At 38.3% G+C, this 21,468-nt stretch overlaps 2 protein-coding genes across 2 annotated transcripts in view; one reads left to right on the top strand and one right to left on the bottom strand.

Moving 5' to 3' along the window:
* Positions 1-2,461: 2,461 nt before the first annotated feature.
* Positions 2,462-20,305, bottom strand: LOC101845011 (NADPH-dependent diflavin oxidoreductase 1; the record flags this gene model as incomplete). Its single annotated transcript, XM_005101605.3, is given in 16 exon segments — positions 2,462-2,836; positions 3,485-3,579; positions 4,355-4,473; positions 5,022-5,081; positions 5,711-5,912; positions 6,918-7,025; positions 7,702-7,749; positions 9,096-9,268; positions 11,341-11,462; positions 13,027-13,227; positions 14,223-14,324; positions 15,625-15,723; positions 16,914-17,011; positions 18,350-18,427; positions 19,076-19,243; positions 20,154-20,305. Coding segments are annotated over 15 exon segments (1,803 nt in total). The 5' UTR covers positions 19,229-19,243; positions 20,154-20,305.
* A 105-nt stretch (positions 20,306-20,410) lies between these two features.
* The window catches only part of LOC101864074, a 24,979-nt gene continuing 23,921 nt past the window's right edge, over positions 20,411-21,468 (top strand). Inside the window, exon 1 of the mRNA XM_005101601.3 lies at positions 20,411-20,514. The gene's annotated coding sequence lies outside the window, so the exon portion shown is untranslated. The remainder of the gene's footprint in view (positions 20,515-21,468) is intronic.

Here is a 21,468-nt window from a genome sequence, read left to right as displayed (position 1 = left end):
CGAGAAGTGACGGAAAAGTATTAAGCAGTTGCGAGCGTTGTAAAACTTTTACCACACTGAAGTGAAACTGAAACAAGAGTGTTCATATACCTGGGGTACACAGTGGACTGAACTCCTGCATGGGAAGTGCAACAGTGTCCATGAGAACACCTGTCCACAGCATAGAGGCAGAAACTTGCTGTGACAAAATCTTGTATGGGTTAATAATTAGCTACCTCAGCATTACAAAGTTAAGTCTGACATTCTTGGACGTTTTGAGGTTAGAAAGCAAATGTGAGGCAGCGTGGTGGAATCAGGCTCTCGTCAGTTTTTGGGCATGTAGAGTTATTAGTATCATCTTAAAGCTTGTTCACTTGTCTTTATTTGGATGAAAAAAGTATCCTTTTATCTTGAATACAAGTCGATATATTTACGAAAGAAGGAGGTGAAGGTCACCTGTTTTCAGAGGTAAAATTAGTGAGGAAATGGCCGCTAAAGGTTAGTTATTTTCTTAGCTTAAGAGTCTGTGGTAACTGAAAATTTACATTTTCTGTGTCTTTAATCAACGTTTTTCAGAAAAATCCACACTGGAATGAATTCTTTAATGGACATGAAAGGTGTTGAGCCAAAAAACAAAAATTTAATAAAAATTCACAAACCTGCGGATAAATGCAAGTTTCTTCATTTTGATTATTTTGACGAGAGCCTGATTCCACCACGCTGCCTCACAAATGTTCTTTCTGCTCTATCAAAATTGTAAGATTATTTGGAGTCATTATCAAGATATTCAAAGAATTGCATTAGAAAAAGCTTGACATGACGTAAACCTCAAATACTTTGACATCAGATTTCTCAAACTAAATACTGTGCAGATAGAAATTTGTAATTCCGAGGTAGCGAATTGTTGGTAAAATGTAGATTTTTTACACCCTCATTGACAAAATTTAGATGGCTTTCAACAATGCCTGTCAGAGCCAATGCGGCTGAAATGGATGCCACATCCCAGTAGAAAGACTGGAGTACTTGATAAAAATGTTTCCCCATTTAAGAATCAAACTTGGGTCTCCTGCATGAGACAGCCAGTGAAACTCCAAACAGCTACGCCACAAACACCATATTAACAGTACAAGTAAAAATTTAAAAAATAGTTAATCTGGATACAGCCTGTCAGGAGAAAGCGCTTAAACGCTTGACACTTTCCAGGTTACCCCTAAAACTTGCAGTAAAAAAAACCCAAACTCATTAATGTGATAAAATGAAATCAAACACAGACATGTCACACTTTCAAGACTATTTATTAGAAAAAATCCCCCCAAAAACAACATAACAGCAACACCCGCCCCCCCCCCCCCCAACCACCAAAGTCTCGAGTTATTTCATCTCTTAGTTCATACAGTTTTGTGTGAAACAATCCTCATACTCTAATTAAAAGGTCTAATACAATAAAGTCTGCTTAAAGGGACTTTTGCAGGACCACTGAATTTTCTGCAGTTTAGAAGTTGCTCAAATACAAGTTATGCGCTTCCACAGTATACTGACAAAATCGTAAGGAGTATCACAAAGATAATAACACAGACTTACTCAATATGAGATGAGTGGACTGTACTCTGTACAAATATTTATATAATCAAATAAAAATAAATTAATAAATAGGCGTTACTATGGCAAACATACATAGTATATAGCAGGCAAGGTCAAAAGCCCACCTCATACATTCTCTGAATTAAAAGAAGTATAAAAATACCACCTTTTCTTTAAAATAAACACATTTAATGTCAAGACTTTCAAAAACTATCTGTGATTTAACCAAACAATTTTTGGGTTTTTCTTTTCTAAATTCCCATTTTAATTTCCTTTACACTGCAAAACAAACAGGTTCAATAGGAGGTATCCTGACAAAATGAGTTATTTCTCCAAATTTAGCGCCTTGAACATAGACAAATCAAGTTTCTAGACCGACTTTGAACAAGTTACCAGGATGAAATGATACAAGACCTTATGAACTCGAAGAGAACGGCATCACTTAATTTAAAAATCTAGATATTTGAAGCGTCCATTCTCAGCCGACATCTCCATTTATCACAATCAGAGAAAGATGAGGAAAGCTATGACAGACCTCCCAATACCTTCATGTCCGAATATTGAAGTTTCTTTCAGAATCTTCCGTAAAAATCGGTGCTTGAGGAAAAAAATTCGAGAAACAATCAGTCTCCAGGATCCCAGTTGATTCAGATGACACTAAGACCCAATCAGGGCAAATAAATGTGTATTTCAAATACACACAAATTAACTAACACACACACAAAAAAGTGTGCTTTCACGTTATTTACATCAAGTCGTGCAAACATTGCAAATAAACGCAAAATAAACCTGTGTAATTTCACCTCATTCAGGACCCATTGCATACGACCGATGGTTATGAAATTTAAGGACAAATTTTAAATTCATGAAAATCTGATCAGGGTTCTTCCATAGGCCCCCCCCCCCCCCCTTCCCCAAATTTAATCGAAGGGCTTAGCCAGAGTACTTGGCAGATCTGGATTGGCTTTTTTTTTTTTATCAAAGATCTATCGTCCTTACCTTTCCCCCTTCTTTTCTTTGAATGTTACTCTTTAGTAACACCTCTAATCTGCAGCATTTATATGACCTAATTGTGTTGAATGTACTGTAAAACTTTTACCAAAACTGAAACTAAAGCAAATCGGAGGAGGGCTATGACCAGGCCTCCACCTGGAAGCGACGAACTCTCTCAAGAGCTTGAATGTAGGTCGCGGCCTGTTCTTTCGTCATTTCTCCATGCTCAGAAATCACATCACACAGCGCCTCCTTCACGTCGTCAGGCATAGACTTAGCATTCCTGGACAAATACAATCAAAAAGACCCAAAGCAATAGTTTTCATTCAGTTTTACCGGACTTGCAACAAGAATAGGTCATGCATATTGTAAGTGCAGCAGATCAGAGGTGTTACAGAGAAAAGAAGGAGGTGAGATGAGGAAGACAGATGATTGACAGAAGAAAAGAAGAAGCAAACCACACTGCAGTTCCTTCCAACCAACCAAGATTAGAGGTGTTACAAGAGGATAACAAACACAAAAAAAGGAGGAGAGATAAGGACGATAGACATTTGATAAAAAAATGAAAGAAGGAGCAAACAACACGAGAGCATGCACAAACCACCCACCAATGACTGCTCAAAAACCCAACCAAAGGGCTCAAGACAATTCTGGGCGAGGCACTGAAGGGGTGAAAATGTATAGTTAACTCAATTCAATATGTATAATAATAAAGCCTTTAATTTATGTCAATTTGCCTCACTCTGCGATGCAACAAATTTAGCCTATAACTCATGCTTATATGCCTCACTCTGCCATGTATTATAATAATAAATAAGCCTGTAATTGATGTCTATTTGCCTCACCCTGCCAAGTATTATAAAAAATAAGCCTATAACTAATGCCAAGTATTATAATAAATAAGCCTGTAATTCATGTCAATTTGCCTCACCCTGCGATGTAGAACGCTCCATTCTGCTCACTCAGCACATTCCACACCTGCCTGCCTTGCTCACGGATTCGGTGCTGCACATAGATTTTCTCATCCTGAGGGGAAAAAGTTTGGATAATACTCTTGACTGTTTTTAGTTTTAGTAAGATTTTTTACAAATCTTGGAAAACGATTATATAAGTGCTGAAGATTAGAGGTGTTACAACGGAGTTTGGGTTTATTAGCTTTAATAAGAACTTTATTGCACTTGCAACACAAACAGAGTAACATATGTACAAATGCCAAAGATTAAAGGTGTTTCTAAAAAGATACCACAAAAAAGAAGGAGGAGAGATAAGGACAGGAAATGTTCAATAGGAAAAAAAAAAGAACAGACCACACCAGAACATCCACCAACCACCCTCTGCCAAAGAAGAGGACCACAAAAACCCTCCCCATAGAACCAGAAGAAACAAGGGTTAAGAAAAGTTAAGAAATACTTGATTTGTGCACCTCCGTTTAGCACATTTCTAAGAAATACTAGAAATATACACAACTCTTATCTCAGAATATTCAGTTCAGCAGATGGAGCCAGCAAATTTAGGCACAATGCCACTTCTAGCCAGATGTTTGTAAAAAATTTGTTTCTTAATGTAAGTATTTTTACGTTTGTATCGATACAATTTAGAACACTTATGAGGTGGGCTTCGACCCTGCCTGTCAGGGCCAACTCGTGCTGAGAGGTATACAACATCCCAGCAGAAAGACTGATATACCCGATAAATTTTTTCCTCAAGTCCTTGTCAATTATATCGCAATTAGACGACTTACGATGTGGACTTCTTCAGAGTGACACGGTTGAGTGGAGTCATAAAAAAGACGCATCTTTACCTGATCCCTAGAGAAAGCTGTGTGTAGGCTGATGAGACCCTTTTCCTCTAACTTTGCAAATTCCTCCTCACAAAAGAAATCTTTGTGCTTGCTGCGACAGCCGAAAAACAGCACCACACCTGAAAGAAGTAAATGAGTACTATAGCAGACCACATGCTTTTATAGATATCGTCACCAACGTTTACAACATATTTGTATGTAAAAAAATTAGGTTTTCACAGGATGCAAGAATCTGTTTTATTTTGTTCAGGACACAATCTTAACACTAAATGTTTAATTTGTCTAAATCCGTTACAATTTGAAGGAAAGGAACACTTTGACCTCTCTGCATGGATATTATTGAAAAACAATGATCAAAGTCACAAAAAAAACCCGTAAATGTAGTTTCCAAAGACACTCCAGCTTTTGAAGTGAGTAAACTTTGGCAGCCATTTTCTCACTAATTTTACCTCTGTTACCCCAGGCAACTCCCACCTCCTTCAAGCACAGATATCTCGGCTTCTGTTCTAGACAGCTGGGTATTTAAAAAAAAATCAAAAGCAAGACAAAGGAACAAACTTTAAGATGATATCAATAACACCATATGCCCCAAAATTTGATGAGGACTTGATTCCATTGGGTCGTGGTACAAACGTATGGAAAAGAATTTAAATTTCTGTCCACTTACCACCTTTTCCTTGAGAAGCTCTTTCTTGTATAACACTGCGGAATGGTGCCAAACCTGTACCTGGAAAGGAAGGGAAAGAAATAAACCTAACTTTTGTTCTGCTTTCTAGAATCTAGTTTGCACATAGAGAAGAGATTTCCTGGTCCCAATTTCTTTTTCTTATTCATGTATAATCTTTGCATTTAAAACAAATTTGTAATGAAAAGATTTTCGCACCCCACTGATTTTGCCATGCACTTGCTAGACTGTATAGAATAATCTTAGAGGGGAAGATTTCTGCTTTTACTGGTATAATATACAGTCATCTATCGTTGATCAATGCAGCTGCGAGATTTCGTCCTGATAAGTTTGACTGAGATACCCAGTACGGCTTTGGTCAAAACCGAATCTAACCTTGCAGAAAATGCACATATTATACTTTTACAAAGGTAACAGGGAAAAAGTATGTTAGGCATTCTCATGGTCTGCCTTTTGACCACATACTTTACTTTTACTTTACTTTTCTGATCCAGCGGCCATTTGGGTTCTAGCCCTTTGGCCTGTCGATATGGCAAAGAAACCTTTTGACCACATGAAGAGTACAAAAATAGTCATAAATTAGTAACATTACTTACCATGATCATGAATTAGTAACACAGCACTTATCATGGTAAACAGAATACAGTAATAATGACGTTTTCTTATCTTACCTGGACCCACCAACACAAGAGGGACATCGTGGTCTGCGGGGAATCGTATGGTCCCTTTTTTGACCCAGATGGGCACGTACGTGTCTTGTCTGTCCGGACTGAGGCTGGACAGCCAGGTGGAGCAGACGCCGCGCCGTGCGTTCTGAAGTTTTGTACGGTAGCGAACGACAGCCATGAGAAGATGCAGCTGGGTTGGGTGGGCCTGAGGAGAGAGAGAGAGACAAACCTGCTCAAACAGTCACCTGTATAAGACAATCACCTGTTCAAATGGCCACTCCTAATTTTTTCCACGTGCATTTTTATTATTTCATAATGATACTGTATAAGATGTCCACCTGTCTAGAACAACGTTTCTCCTTGACAATGGGATTCCGTCTTCAACAATTCAACCAGTATTTTTGCATGATCAGTTTTTTTTCCCAGCACAAAATTACCATTGTTGTGACGATGAGTCTTACCTATACAAAACAATCATCAGACATATGTGTGGCATCATGGTGAAATCATACACTCGTCAAATCAATGAAATCGAAGAAATCAAAGGTTTTTCTCCTAGTTGGACAATTTTTATTGAATTTCTTTTTCTTTCTTTTTTTTTTTGGGGGGGGGGGGGGGGAGATCAACACCTTTTAGGTCCACATATTTCTGTGCGGATTTTACAGACAGACATTAATCAAACACACAAAAAAAGTAAATTTTCAGTTTCCAAGGACACTCGAGATTTGGAAGACATTAAATTTTAGCGGTCATTTCTTAACTAATTTTACCCTTGACAACAGACCAGGTGACCCCCACCCTCTCCTTCGTTCACAGACATCTCAACTTCTATTCAAGATAGATGGGTATTTTTTTTTTCATCAAAAGAAAGACAAATGAACATGCTTTAACATTATACCAACAATTTCATCTGCCTAAAAACTGACGAGCGCCTGATCTCATTGCATCATGACACATGTATATATACAGTCGAACCTGCTCTAACTATCACCTGTATAAGACAATCACCTGTACAAATGGCCACTTCCCATTTCTCCCCTCGAGTATTTTTTACATTAAAGTGGCTATAATGAAACGGAAAAACAAATGCAGAAAATATTAACAGTTCTTCTAACCTCCTTTCAGTAAAATTACCAAAAGTAACACTTTATTATTTTTTTTTAAAAGGAAAAAAAAAAAAAAGAGCGGGATCCCTGCAAAAACTACTCACCTTTATTGAAGAAGCTATGGAGAAAGCTCTGGGCTGAAGGGCAGGGATGACATCAAAGAGGTAATCGAATGGGATCCGTTTACTGGTCTTGTGAAAGTCTTCAAGAATCTGTCGAGTTTTTATTTGTATGCGTAAATTGAAGCACATCATCAACACAATAATGGTCATTTAGTGCTGGGAAGAAAAAAAAGACCGACAGAGAGAAACACCAGAAGGGGGAGGGAATGAAAGGATTATTATTGGAACAATATTTATTGTATTATTATTATTTGTGCAGTGAGTACCTTTTTAGGGGATGTGAGCTATATAAAAGTAATTTATAGCATTATCTGTAACATTCTTGATCCAGGAACTCTCACTGTAGCGTGTCCAAGGTTGAAACTAGTAGAACTAAAACAAACCTAATAATAATAAAGAGCGTTTGTATAGCGCAAATTCCCACTCCACAGCAAGCTCTGTGCGCTTTACAATCTATATTATAACCCCAGCTGACCTGACAGCATTTCGAAACAACTTCAACTACTGGTAAGCATACACTGCAAGCTGCCATTTTATCTGCACTAAAACACTAACATATTGACAAAACCTTTTGCTGTCTATGGCCGGGTACCCATTCCAACCTGGGTAGAGTGAGGCAATTCATGTCAAGTGTCGTTCCCAAGGTCAAAATGTTGGTCTTCAAAATGTAAAGAGATACATTATGTATACATTTTTTACAGAAAGAGTTATTTCCACATCAAAACAGAGATCATTTCTTTACATGTGTTACAGAACTAACAAGTACCTCTAAAATGGTTCTCTTCACTCTGTTGCAATATGAATACAGCTCTTCCTGAGGAATAAAAAAGTTTCACTCATGAGAAGAGATATTGGCACAACCTGTACTCTGCATTATGGAAACTTTATTTCACAAATGACTGTATCATGTGATGTGATGTGGGCCAATTGCCTAAAACACTGAGTAAACTTACTTATTAACTTAAAAAGAACAGAAAAATGTTTTAAAACTAAATTCCCTCAACCAAACAATATTTCAAACATAATGAATAATCATGGAAATTTTGAAAATATGTACACAGTATTATCTATTTTACTGTAAATCTGAAGCAAACATCACTCCATCTTTTAAAAATTAATTACCCTGGATCTTTGGTCTGTCAGTGAACCAGGGAGATGAAGGCAGTTTTATTGTTAACATCAAAACACACAAAGTACATAGCTGCCAACTTTTCAAAACAAAATAACAGGCTCTAGGTACACAGCGGTTAAAGACGATGGGCATTGAATAAGTGGCCCCTCTCCAAACCTTCACACACATTTTTCATCAGGCAGTAAATTCACAAACTGCTCCTAGTAGACCAGCAGCAATTATGTAAGAAATGTTAACTGTAAAACCTCTCCAATTGAATAAAGGATCAAAATCGTTCGCAAATTCAGTCTTGAAAGTTAAAAATTTTTCTTAAATCATCAGCAAGTTACTGAGGAGCCAAACTAGAAAACAATTCATGTTTTCTGACACAAAAACAGACTTCTGTGCTCAGACCCTAAAAAAAACGTAATATATATCAACTGCTCAGTGTAAGACTTCACCATACATCCTTTGGGAAAGTGTGGAGAATGGTGTCTTACAATGAGTAGTCGAAATGTCTTTTGTTTGTTTTGGAAAGTGTGTTACAGTGCTCGCAACTGCATAAGGTCATATGAGATTGCGGGACACATTAAACATTTTCAGTTTGGTAGGAATTAATTAGGAAATTTGCACGTGTGGCGATGGAAGCCTACTCTTTTCGATTTTGGACCACCAAGGGATCTGCAACATGCACACAGGACCTCAGAGATTTTTTCGCCCTTATCCGAGAAAGCTAAGTGCTAGATATTACCTACCCTAATATCAGGGATGTGGCTGAAAGAGAGCAGTAAGAAGGAGCCAAGGAGTAAAAGAAGAAAGGGGGGGGGGGCTAGTAAAAGGAGACAAAAGAACATAATTTAACAGCAGGAGAGGAGGTGAAACGAGAAAACTGTTAGACAAGAAAAATTTCCATTACTATCAGGTTTTGAACACGGGACCTATTGAATGAGAGGCGAACACCGTAACCTCAAGAACAAGAGAGCCCATGATATGTCCTTAACATACTGGTTGGCAGCTATGGTTAAGATTTTATCACACAAAAAATCTACCTGTCCTTCTGGGGTGCAGAACTCTTCCAGCTTCTCTCTCTCCAGCTCATCATCGGCGTGGTACTTCAGCAGCTCGAAGAAGGACTTCCGCGGGACTGAGTTGATGTCCAGATAGTGCGTGACGAGCCAGCGTATACTGCAAGGGGACGGGAATCTGGCGGGCAGAGGCACCTCTGTTTATGGCAAAACAAAACAAAAAATTAATAAAATAAAAAATAAAATAAAAAGAAAGACAAAAATAAAATTCACATTACATTATCTGTTTAATTCATTTCACCTGGCCACAGAACATATACTTAGGACATGCATGCTTGCCACGGCCTTAGGTTTAGTTTTAGTAAGTGTTTTACGGCATTTGCAACACAATAAGGTGTATATAAGTGCCGGAGATTAGAGATGTTACAAGAGAGTAACAAACACAAAAAAGAAGGAGAGGAGAAAAAGAGGATAGACGTTTGATAGGAAAGAAGAAGCAAACCACACCAGAGCACCCGCCAACCACCCACTTTGCCCTGGCCGGTCAACATAAACAGACGTAGCCAGTATTACTATATACAAAACCAAGCTCTTATCCACGTTTCCGGTTTCTCCAAGAGAAATAGAATATCCCATATTTATTGACAAAGAAGTGGTGGCCAAGCCAATTAATACTGTACCTTTCACGAACCCAAATAGAATACAGCAGAAAGTAATTGTAATAATGATAATAATAATAATATAACTGATAATAGTAATAACAATGATGACAATAATGAAAATTATAATAATAATAATAATAATAATAATAATGATATTAATACCAATGCTACTACTACTACAACTAAAAATAACAATGATAAATATTTCTTCTTTTGCACCAACTCCCACATGGTTCTCCCTGCTTCATAACGAAGTAAGATTTAAATGAAAGTCATGCGTACTGGCCCATTCAATGTACAACAATCTGTTCAAATACACATACATCAGTAATCTGACAAAGAACACACAAATAAAATAAAAAAGACAAAAAACTGCCCCAAAATAAAAACAATCACGGTGGCCTCTGATCTCACTTGTTGAAAGAGAAATCAAACTAATTGCATTTATAAAGAACTCTATTCCATACAAGTCATTATAGTAATAATAATGGATTGTATATATATAGCACTCTATCCAATACGAGTACAAACTCCGAGCGCTTCACTAATATCACATGACCACTGAGCGTAATACTTCATTCACATAAGATAAAATGTATCAAAGTAACAAGAAAACCAGTTCAACTGCAAAAAGAACTTTCTCAACTATACATGAACCATATAAAGTTGTTCCTGCATCCGATCCGGACATTGGGTATTGCCTTATTTGTGAGACAACTTCCTGGGCCTTCGGCATATTGTGGTAGCGTGGCCAGTTTCTTTCCAAGCTGCCTTTACTTCCCCAACTCGAAGACAGATACCCATTTCTGCTGGGTGGGCAGGAGGGGGCGAAAAAAATCTGCATCCGAACCGAGGCTCAAACCCGCACTTTCCGCTTCGGAGACGAGCGGACCAACCGCTTTGCCACCGCGCCCTCTATACACAAAGAAGAACTTTCTTTTTGTTTTTGTAAAGTGTTTTACGGCGCTCGCAACTGCATCAGGTCATATGAGCGCGCGGGACACACCTAATATTTTCAGTTGGTGGGAAATTTTGAATTTTGCCCGGGCGACTGCCGAAGCCTACTCTTATCGATTTTAGACCACCAAGGGATCTTTAACGTGCGCAACTTGCACACCGACCCTCCAAGATTTTTCGCCCTTGTCCGAGAAGGCTAGGTGTAGATCTTTCCTACCAGAAGATCAGGGGTGTGGCAGAAAGACAGCAGTTAGGAGGAGCCAAGGAGTAGCAGTAGAAAGGCTGCAGAAAGAGTCATGAGCTCAGAGGAGGGGGCAAAGGAGGCGAGGGGGTGGGGGCAGAAAGTGTAAATGAAAGCAGACAACAGAACATTGCTAGAGAGTAGGAAAGGATGTGAAAGGAGATCATTTTAGAAAAGAAAATTTTTCGGTCGCTACCCGGATTCGAACCCGGGACCTTTGAATGAGAGGCCAACACCTTAACCTCTAGGCCACGAGAGCCCCCAGAACTTTCTCAACTATACATTAACCATACATGTACGCACAGAAATAAAGGCAAAACATATCAGCACTTACTAACACACTACAACTAAGAATTCAACAAATGAGTCTTGAGCTTTAGTATGAGCTGTGAAGGAAGAACACACAAACCTGGATCATTTTCCTCCAATCTGAACATCTGATCTGGATTGAGTTCGAGCAGAGAGAGAAAAGCCTCCACTGTGTCGGTTAAGTTCTCCGGGTGAATCATCGCTACATCCCCAGGTTCAAAACTGGAACAGAAAATGAAAAAATAATTAATTGACATAATGTTGTCAGCAAGCCGTTAAAATTTTTACCAGGCCCAGAAAGCAAAATTTTACGGGAGAGAGACAGAACTATTTCATTCTTTTAAAAATTTACTTACTTTATGTATTTTTTCCCACCTTTTTCTTTTAACATTAAGAATTGGAATTTCAACAAAATATTTCTTGAGCATGTGCAACTGATACCACAGATTAAGAAACAGATTAAAAAAAAAAAAATTAAATCATTGTTTTTTTAGTTTTTGTAAGTGTTTTTACGGCGTTCGCAACTGCATAAGGTCATATGAGCGCGCGGGACACATTAAACTTTTTCAGTTGGTAGGAAATTTTTAATTTTGCCCGGGTGGCGGCCGTAGCCTAATTTATCGATTTTAGACCACCAAGGGATCTTTAACTTGCGCAGCTTGCACACGAGCCCTCCGAGATTTTTCGCCCTTGTCCGAGAAGGCTAGGTGTAGATCTTTCCAACCAGAAGATCAGGGGTGTGGCTGAAAGACAGCAGTAAGAAGGAGCCAAGGAATAGCAGTATAAAGGCTGTAGAAAGAATCAGGAGCCCAGAGGAGGGGGGCAAAGGAGATGAAGGAGTGGGGGCAGAAAAAAGAGACGAAAGCAGACGACAGAATATTGCTAGAGAGCAGGAAAGGGGGTGAAAGGAGACAAATTTAGAGAAGAACATTTTTCGGTCACTACCCGGATTCGAACCCGGGACCTTTGAATGAGAGGCCAACACCTTAACCTTTAGGCCACGAGAGCCCCCCCATTAAAGCATGTTTTGAGAAGTGGTTCATAGGCCATGCATAGAGAGCTGCAGACTGGAAAATGAAAAGATATCCTAAACAATCTTGTTCATTTTAAGACTTGTATACGAGACTATTAAATAAATGCAGGACTGACATAGAATCTGTTTAGGTAAACATACCATCGGCCAGTTGCTAAAACGTACTTGGCTCCCCAAAATTGCTCGGTATCAAAACTCATTACGTGATCCAAATTGTTTACAACAGTGCTCCTTTCCCATTTCAAAGCATACATGGGAACCCAACCAACCTTATTTTTGTTTTAACAACCCTGGCCTTTCTGATATGACTTGAAACAAATACTTTAGAAATCATGACTGAAAGTAGCAAAGAAAGAAGCACAAGTTAGTTAGTGAACGATCCATTTTGACTTCTTAGTGAAAGACTCCACTATATTATGCCTAATGAAAAGTGACCAATGCTGGAATCTTACACTGAGCAGTCCATTTCAATTAAACTAGTCATCCCAATCTCAACTTCCAACACACACCCCTCTCATAACAAAAACAAAAAGCTTGCCAATTCTTGTTGATAATGCGGCAAGAATTCACAGCAATATTCAACCTGCTACAGAAACTAAGAATTCTGGGCAAAAGGTACACTTTGACTTACAATTATTTTCTAATTGACAATGTGTACCTAAAAATTAAAACCAGAAAGTACACTTTGACTTACAAATATTTTCTAATTGACAATGTGTACCAAAAGATTCAGAGCAAAACGTAACCTCTGACCTAAGTCCCGAGCCAGTGATGTCCAGCTTGATGAGACGGACGTCCTGGAAGTGGTCGGCGGCGGTCACTCTTTGATTGGACAATAATCTCGCATGAAATGGACACAGAGGGCCCGGGCTTATATCACTGGACACAGGAAGGGGTCGCTCCTCTTGAGAAGACTCCATGTCCACAAACACGGCTTTGTACTTGGGGGGAGGGCTGAGGAAAGTCAGGAGTAAAACAAAAAAAAGCGTAGAGGATTTTTTCAAGCCCCCATCAACAAAACAAAATTTAGATCATTTGGGAGGCAGTTGGTGTTTTGTTCTGTATTCTAGGCCATTGGCCCCTATAATACCCCCCGCCCCCCCCCACCACATTTTACAGAAGAGACGTCCATGGAAACTGAATAAATTATAAATGACATACATATCAATAACATTTTTTAAACATTTCAAACTCTGTACGGTAATCTAATCAATTTTTAGTAAGAATTTTAGGGCACTTCAGCACAATTACGTCATATAAGTGTCGAAGATTAGAGGTGTTACAAGGTAGTAATAAACACATAAAAGAAGGACGAGAGATAAGGATGACAGATGTTTGATAAAAAAGTAGGAGCATACCCCACCAGAGCACCCACCAACCACCCACTTACGGACATCTTAGAGATTGAATTGAGTATGATCAGACCAGTCAGCAGATAGCCTTGTCTGTTAAACCTACCCAAAACAATGTGGGTTAAATTTAAATCAGAGTCATCTATGCCTTGGTCCACCATTTTGATTGTGCGAACAATAGTATGTTTGTTTGCTTAAATAAACAAAAGTGCATAGACACAATAATGCCTCCCCCCTTCAAAGTCTCTCCCAGAGGTGGAATTCTCGGCCATTGTGGGTAACATTACAGCCCAGTGAACGAGCATCGGCTTATTGAAGCAGCTTATATTTCTCACTTTCCGATGTAGCAATATCATCAAATCATATGAATAAAACTTGTGTGTTTGTGTGTGTGTGTGTGTGTGTGTATGTGTGTGTGCGTGCGTGCCTGCATGTGTGCGAGCGTGCAAGTCCGCATGTGTGTGTGCATGTATGTGTGGGGGTTAATCTGTATGTAGTCACACCTCAGGTACTAGCCTGAGATCTAGCAAAGAATGCAAAGAAGCAAAGAAGAAAAAGAAGAGCTTCCAGCATACTCAGTGCAAGACGTTCACCTACCACACAGACTCACTGATCACTTCCAAGCCTGGGGGCAAGGGCCACATTTCCATCACTTTGGCCCACAGCTCTGACAGCCAGGGAGATACCACTGCATCCACTCTGCAAAACGACGCCCACAACATTTATAACGTATTCTTAGAAGTAATGAAAAGAATAAGGACGTTATTATCATTTCAGAGTTTTGAAAATAATGTGTTGCTGGTAAGAGTATTTGTTAAACAATGTTCAATTAGAATGATATTTGCATTTTCAAAACTTTTTATCACAAGATAAACTGTAAAAGCCAGTCTGAGGTTTTCTAAAAAATAAACCAAAGGAAATGCCATTTGTGATGCAGAAAAATGAACATTTTCCCAAATATTGCCAGTAATAATTCCTACTTTGTCAGACAGTAGCAGCCTAGGAAACAATAATGGGCACAAATTCTGCAAGTTTTTTTCTTTGCATCAATTCATACAACAATTAGCAGATACTACTGATGACGGAAGTCAAACAACATTCAATAGCTTTATATGAAGAAACAAATGGACCCGTTACCGTCTTACATTGTGCCCAGTGGATCTGCATGCTAAAATAAAACACGCCTGGATACCTAGAAATGTCATCTCTGGATCAGAGGTTGACAAGCAATGATGACTTGCCAGTGCCTTCGGTCTATAGCAGCAGTTTAAATATTATCATACTCAGGCCAGTTCATCGACGTTTATAATCTTTAAAGCATTGAGGCATTAAGTGCCTCTTCTAACATCAGCACAATGAAATATAACATAGCCAGATACATTGAGTTGTAAAATGCATTAAGCATGATGTGATGCATGGATAAGCGCTATATAAAAGCAGTAATTATTATCATTATCGTAGGTGCTGTCTCTGGCTCAGAAGATGATATGAAATAATGACCTGCCAGTGCTTAACAGTCCCTAATTGCTGTTTTACACTCTATCATACTTGAGCAAGTCCATACAAAATATATAATGTTTAAAATGTTATGGCATCAATTGTGAGGTACCATGGTGAAAGCAGGTGATCTTCAAAATGATGGAATCGAAGAAACAAGAATTTCTTATCCAGTTGGGTAATTTTTGTCACATTGTATTTGGCTCAACACTTTTTATGTCCATACAAAAACACATTTCCATGTGAATTTTACTGAAAAACATTGAATAAGGGCATCAAATAAGTAAATTTTCATTTTTCAAGTACTCTCCAGCTTTAGAAGATACCAAACTTTGGCAGCCATTTTCTCGCTAAAATTACCTAAAAAACTAGGCTACCCCACTTCACTTTTCCACCAAAAGTGAGACCATGAACAAGATTTAAGATTTTACCAATAACTTCATATGCCTAAAAATTGACAAACACCTGATTTCACTGCTCTACCATGAGCCGAGCCACTCACCCCAAGTCATGCTGGTCATCAGCAAGCCCTAGCTTCGTGATGGAGGAACCTCCGAGTTGTTCCAGTCTTTTCTGAAGCTTCTTCCCCACCACGTTGAATCTAGGAAAAGAGGTGAAAGGTAGAAAAATATGAATCGTTACTTTGATTCGGGTGATAAAAGTGCAAGCAAAAAAACATGAAATAATAATTGTTATTTAAACTTATGCCCTAACCAACTTTTCAAAAACAAAAAACATGAACTCTACCCATGAACAAAGGGTCAAGATGGCGGGCATTGACCAAACATCTCCCCTCCGAATCCTTCACACACACTTTTGCTGCCTTCCATAAATTCAAGATATTCAAATGTTGACCGGTAGCAAAATATCTCTCAAACACTTATCGCCTTAGTTTTCATTTTCATTAGCAAATTCGGTCCTGAAAGTTCAGATTTTCCCTTCAGCATCAGCAAGTAAAAAAGGATCAAAACTAAAAAGGGTACTAAAATAAACTTCAAAACCATGTAATTTGATATGTTAGGTTTTTTTCTACATACTGATCTTAGCCCTTAATTCTTCTGCTTTGCATGATAAATTTTCACCTCTCTGAAAGAACTGGTCATCGTTAGACACTGACAGATAATTTATGATAACATAACTATTATTATTATCACTATTATTATCATTAATATTGTTATTATTATTGGCAGCTATGCAAGAACCATGAAAAATAATGGTAATCTTAGTCTGAAGAAGCCATACAAGATACACAAAAACAGAAATAAACGTGTGAAATAAAATTCATTACCACCATCCTCAGACAGATGCCTTCAGACTGCAGTTTGTTATCAGAAATGACTGTGAATAAAACTATGGACAGCAAGTGCTTGAAAAACCAGAACATTCTTTTTAATGAAATTACTGGAACAAAAAGATTTTGTTAAAAGAGCAAAAGAACTCAGTTATCAGATATAATTCTAAAAAAGTCCCCAATTTTTTTTTCGGTACCAATTCAACCGATACTTATATCTTCTATGCAAGTAAGAATTTTGTCTATTTTCATCTCCCTATTGTGATAAAAAACTTATTCGAGAACACGTTCACTAAATCAAACAGAAAATTCTAAATTTAGAAGAACAAAAATTCTGAAAGTTTTTTTGCATGCGCAGGGTGCATAAGAAGATAAAGTTTTATAATTTCCTCCTCTGTCCATCAACTTCAAAAGAACAGTTCATTTTTACCAAATTAGTTACTATTTTGCACATTGCAGCAGCTGCAATAAACTAAAGAATTTGATTAGGAAGGACGTACTTCTGATATGATGAGTCACCCAAGCCCAAAACAGCAAACTGGACACTGGTCAAAGAAGTGCTCGGCAGATCTTTTCTTAGAAGAAACTTCCAGAACATCTGCAAGAAAGAACCACAATTGAAAAAAAATGTTAACAACACTTTATTAACAAAATATAACTTCTATCCAACTATTTTCCTCATCTATCAAAAGTTGACGGTGGCGGAACGGTTAGTGCGCTTGTCTCTGAAGCGGAACAGAATTTGTTTGCCCCCTCCTGCCCACCTAGCAGTAATGGGTACCTGACTTCGAGTTAGGGAAGTAAAGGAACTGGCCACCCTACCACAATAGGCCAAAGGCCCAGGAATTGTCTTACTAACAAGGCTATCCCAATGTCCGGATAGGATGTCGGAACAACTCTACTTTTACTTTATCAAAAGTTGATCTGCTCACAACATGAAAAAATGTATTCTTAAAAGTAAAAGATAACGAATCTTCGTCAACTCCACCCATCAAGCAGTTTTTGCAAAAGAACAGCTTTTGACTTTTGGACTATGCACATCACAAAACTCAATATCTCAAATTTTGAGATAAAAAAAAAGAAAATTCCGCTTCGTCAAATTAAAGATTCTAGAATTGTTATCCCAAGGCCTCACAACCTTCATAAATATTACCAAGGAGCAAAAACTTGATTTGATTGAAGCAAAACTGAGCTACATACACCAATATAATTATACAAATACATGTGTGTCACTTCACTGTGAAATCAGGCGCTCTTCAATTTTGGGGCATACGGACAGACTTACTGGGGTAATCTTAAAGCTTGTTCATATGCTTTGCTTTTTATGGATTAAAAAAATTTCCATCTTTGTTCAACAGAAAAAGTTGAGATATTTTTGACGGAAGGAGGTGGGGGGGGGGATGTCATTTTTTGTAAAAAGTCGTTTAGAAAAATAAGCAAGAAAATGGCAGCCAAAGTTTTATGAGTTCAAAGGCTTGAGTATTTTTCAGTAAAAGCCACTCAGACATTTTTTTTTTAATGAACAAAAAAGTTATTGAGCCTCTCATCCTTCCCCCACCCAAACCTTGAATTTGATGAAAATTGCCCTATATGGGCACAACAATGGTTTCTTCGATTTCGCTATATTGAGGAGTGTCTGATTTCAATTTCACCATGAAACTACACATATTGAGCATTGAAAAACAATACATAATACATGATACATTATATGGCAAAGAGGCCCAACAACCAAACGACCATCTACCCTTGGTGGACAAAACAATTTGACTACAAAAAAGCCATTCAGTGAGATAGTTATAAAAAATGACAGCAACTACAGCAAACCTGCACTTATCACAAAATGACATTGAACAGAAGGGGAGGAGCCAATTACAACAAAAACAATATGAAAATAGACAGGTTCATAGGTCCAGGCAAGAAAGAACGACTTTTTCACCCTCATGTTATCTGGAGCATCTCCTTGGCCAGTGGTCGAACAAACAAAAACAATCAGAGGCTCCTTGATAAGCTGACCCTGAAACAAATGTTACTGTATGAAAACAGAGTAATATATAAAATAGGACAGTTTTATAAAAATGGGTGGAGGATCATCTTTATCTTAAAAAAGAACACATATAGATCATTGCTGTAATTATCAAGGCTAGGATAGGAAATTGGCACTCAAACCTACATCATGCATGATATAATTGTTACTAATTGTATCAAAGTGACCTCTTAAACTCCTGATTCACTTTTCTTTTAGGGTACAATTCGAATAATATTCATAGGATTTTTTAAAGTTCCCTTTCTGTCTCCTAAACTGTCCTTGAACTACTATATATATTCGTTTTGAAACTTGAAACAACATAAATGAGGTTGGTCCTGAGTAAATTTCCATCTCTGAAAGGACTGGGCTTTCAAAGTAAATAAGAACAAGGCAAAGACTCCTTTAATTAAACAACCAAAGTTCTCAAAACAGAACAATTCCTTTGCTCAGCTCCAACCATAGTTGATCACATTGGAAAATAGTATGACATCATGAAACAGTGCTCTCTCAAAAAAACAATTTCCAACATTTTTGTAATACCCTACCAAGATGCTCAAAATTAAAAAAACAACCACCCAGGCATGCTGCTTTCATTTTACAAACATAGAAGGATGATAGTGTTTTTATTTTATATACCATGTTATAAGAATCCATAGCAACAGCTTTGGACGAGAAATGTCTGCGCTTAGCATCCCGGACTATTCTGTCAGCCACATCATGAGCTGTCCCCGTCTGACTTCCGTACAGGACAAGAAGTCGACGTTCACTGGTGCCAGAAGTCACGGGCATTTCTGTTGGCTATATCTGATGAGAATACAACACAATATAAAAACAAAAGATGAGTCACACAAGAATCAAAGGTTTAAAAGGAACAGAGTAAGTGTTTGTGGTGTAGTGTAGGTGCTTTGCTGTCACATGCAGGAGACCCAAGTTTGATACCCAGCTTGCCAAGGGGAGAAAAATTTAGGGGTATTACCTGGTTTTGTCCCCAATTTAAAAAAAATATTTCCTAACTGTACAATCACAATCTTGATTCCTACTCCGACCCCTACCCAATAAGCCAATTTCTAACCTTTTCCCTTACCCTGAAACTCAGCCTATAGATTTCTAGATCTAGACCTCTAGATATCTGAATCTACTCTCTAACTTTATTCTATAACCAGTGCCCATTGGCACGATCAGTTCGGTTCATTAGGCGGGGCTAGCCAGATTGAGGGAAAAAAGAGACCATCGACATCGTGGTACAAACTGAACAAAGCCAGCAGTGACAAAAAAAAAAAAAAAAAACGCGTTGAAAACTGGGTATTATCAGTCTGCAGTGAAATACCTCAGGAAATCTAGATCTAGAGGAAGGACTTCCGTAACATGGTAACGAGGGACCACCCCATCAAACACAATAAAGAAGAGGGCCCTAGACCTAACCCTACCCCTACCCCAACAAGCCCTCAATTCTGCTGTCTCATAGTGGTCGCTCGTTACGGAAGCCCTCCCAATCTAGATCCTAGGGTCCAACACCTTTATGACTATGATATAATTGATGTTAACACCCTGGCAGTCGACTGGCGACAGTGACAGAGTTATGACAGTGACTTGCAAATTGTTTGTTATCTCGTTCTTGACACTCGGATGTCTCAAACATTCGTTCGTTTGAATGAGAAAGACGAACAAAAACAAAACTGATCTTGCGTTTTGTTTCATAACGACATGAGCTTACAAATTTTGGTGACTTCTGTCTCTGTCCAGATGAGTGTTCTATTGAATCATTGGTTGAAAACAAGATATATAGATATGCCTGAAAAGTTGGCTTCAACACACAATAACAATAGTCGACTGGATGCCACTTGATGGCGAAATAATGAAAGTAGAAAGCAGGCCACAAATTTTCAATTTTAGAGTTCCTTCCCTTAAACTAATTTTAGTAACAAACTGATCATGTGACTTGCGTTCTCACGTGACCAGTTTGCCTCCGTTCATTCACAGTTCACAGTGCTACATTGTTTACGTTTTTAGGCTGGCCTACTCGATTTATTTCTGGTTGCTTTGACCGTCGCTTCAACTACTCAAAGGCGTGTGCTGTAAGTAAATAGTAAATAAGTAGATCTAGATCTAGATCTAAAGTATGCGTGCCGCTGAGGCTTGAGATGAGGTTTGATCGAGTAAAAAGGCGCAGTAGTGGCGGGTGCAGTGCCAGTGCTGTGCAATATAAGTTACAAGTGACATCGTCATGGCAACAAATGTCAATGTTCTACACATTACCGATGATTACCAGCCAGTAGGCTACAAGAAGAAGTACAAGATCTAGATATCTAGATATAGATCTAGATCTAGATCTAAATCTAGATCTTGATAATATGTGAGGCAGCATGGTGGAATCAGGCTCTCGTCAAATTTTGGGCATGTGTAGAGTTATTGATCATCTTAAATGTGTTCACTTCTTGTCCTTATTTGGATGAAAAAAATATCTATTCATCTTGAATACAAGTCGAGATATTTGCGAATGAAGGAAGTGCGGGTTTTCAGAGGTAAAATAAGTGAGAAAATGGCAGCCAAAGTGCCCAAAGATTAGTTATGTCCTTAGCTTTTTTATATGAGTCCGTGGTAACTGAAAATTTACATTTTTTGTGCCTTTAATCAACGTTTTTAAGAAAAGGGAGTGTATACAGACTCGGTAACCGGGAACAAAGTCACAAAGTATAGATCTACAGACCCGGTAGGGGAACTCTTGTGATTTCGGAAAGTTTCAACGCCCTCTTGGCTCAGGGGCTTAGGGTAGGCTCCTTGGAGTAGGCCTAGACTCCTAGACCTGGTTCTTCTAGCTCTATGGCCTAGGTCAAGATCTAGACAGACAGACATAAATCATTGATCTAGTTGCGAGGTTAGCCTAGATCTAGATCTAAATGAAGATTGCGGATGTCTGTTCGATGAACGATTGTTTTTTCTCCGTTTTTTTGGAGTTGGAGGAATCACAATTTGAAGAAAAGAACTGTCATAATTCAAATCGAGCAGTCATCCCCCCCCCCTCTCTCTCT

Source organism: Aplysia californica, unplaced genomic scaffold (genome assembly GCF_000002075.1).
Source record: "Aplysia californica isolate F4 #8 unplaced genomic scaffold, AplCal3.0 scaffold00290, whole genome shotgun sequence".
NCBI classification, from domain to species: domain Eukaryota; kingdom Metazoa; phylum Mollusca; class Gastropoda; order Aplysiida; family Aplysiidae; genus Aplysia; species Aplysia californica.
This window is presented reverse-complemented; position numbering and strand designations above follow the sequence as displayed.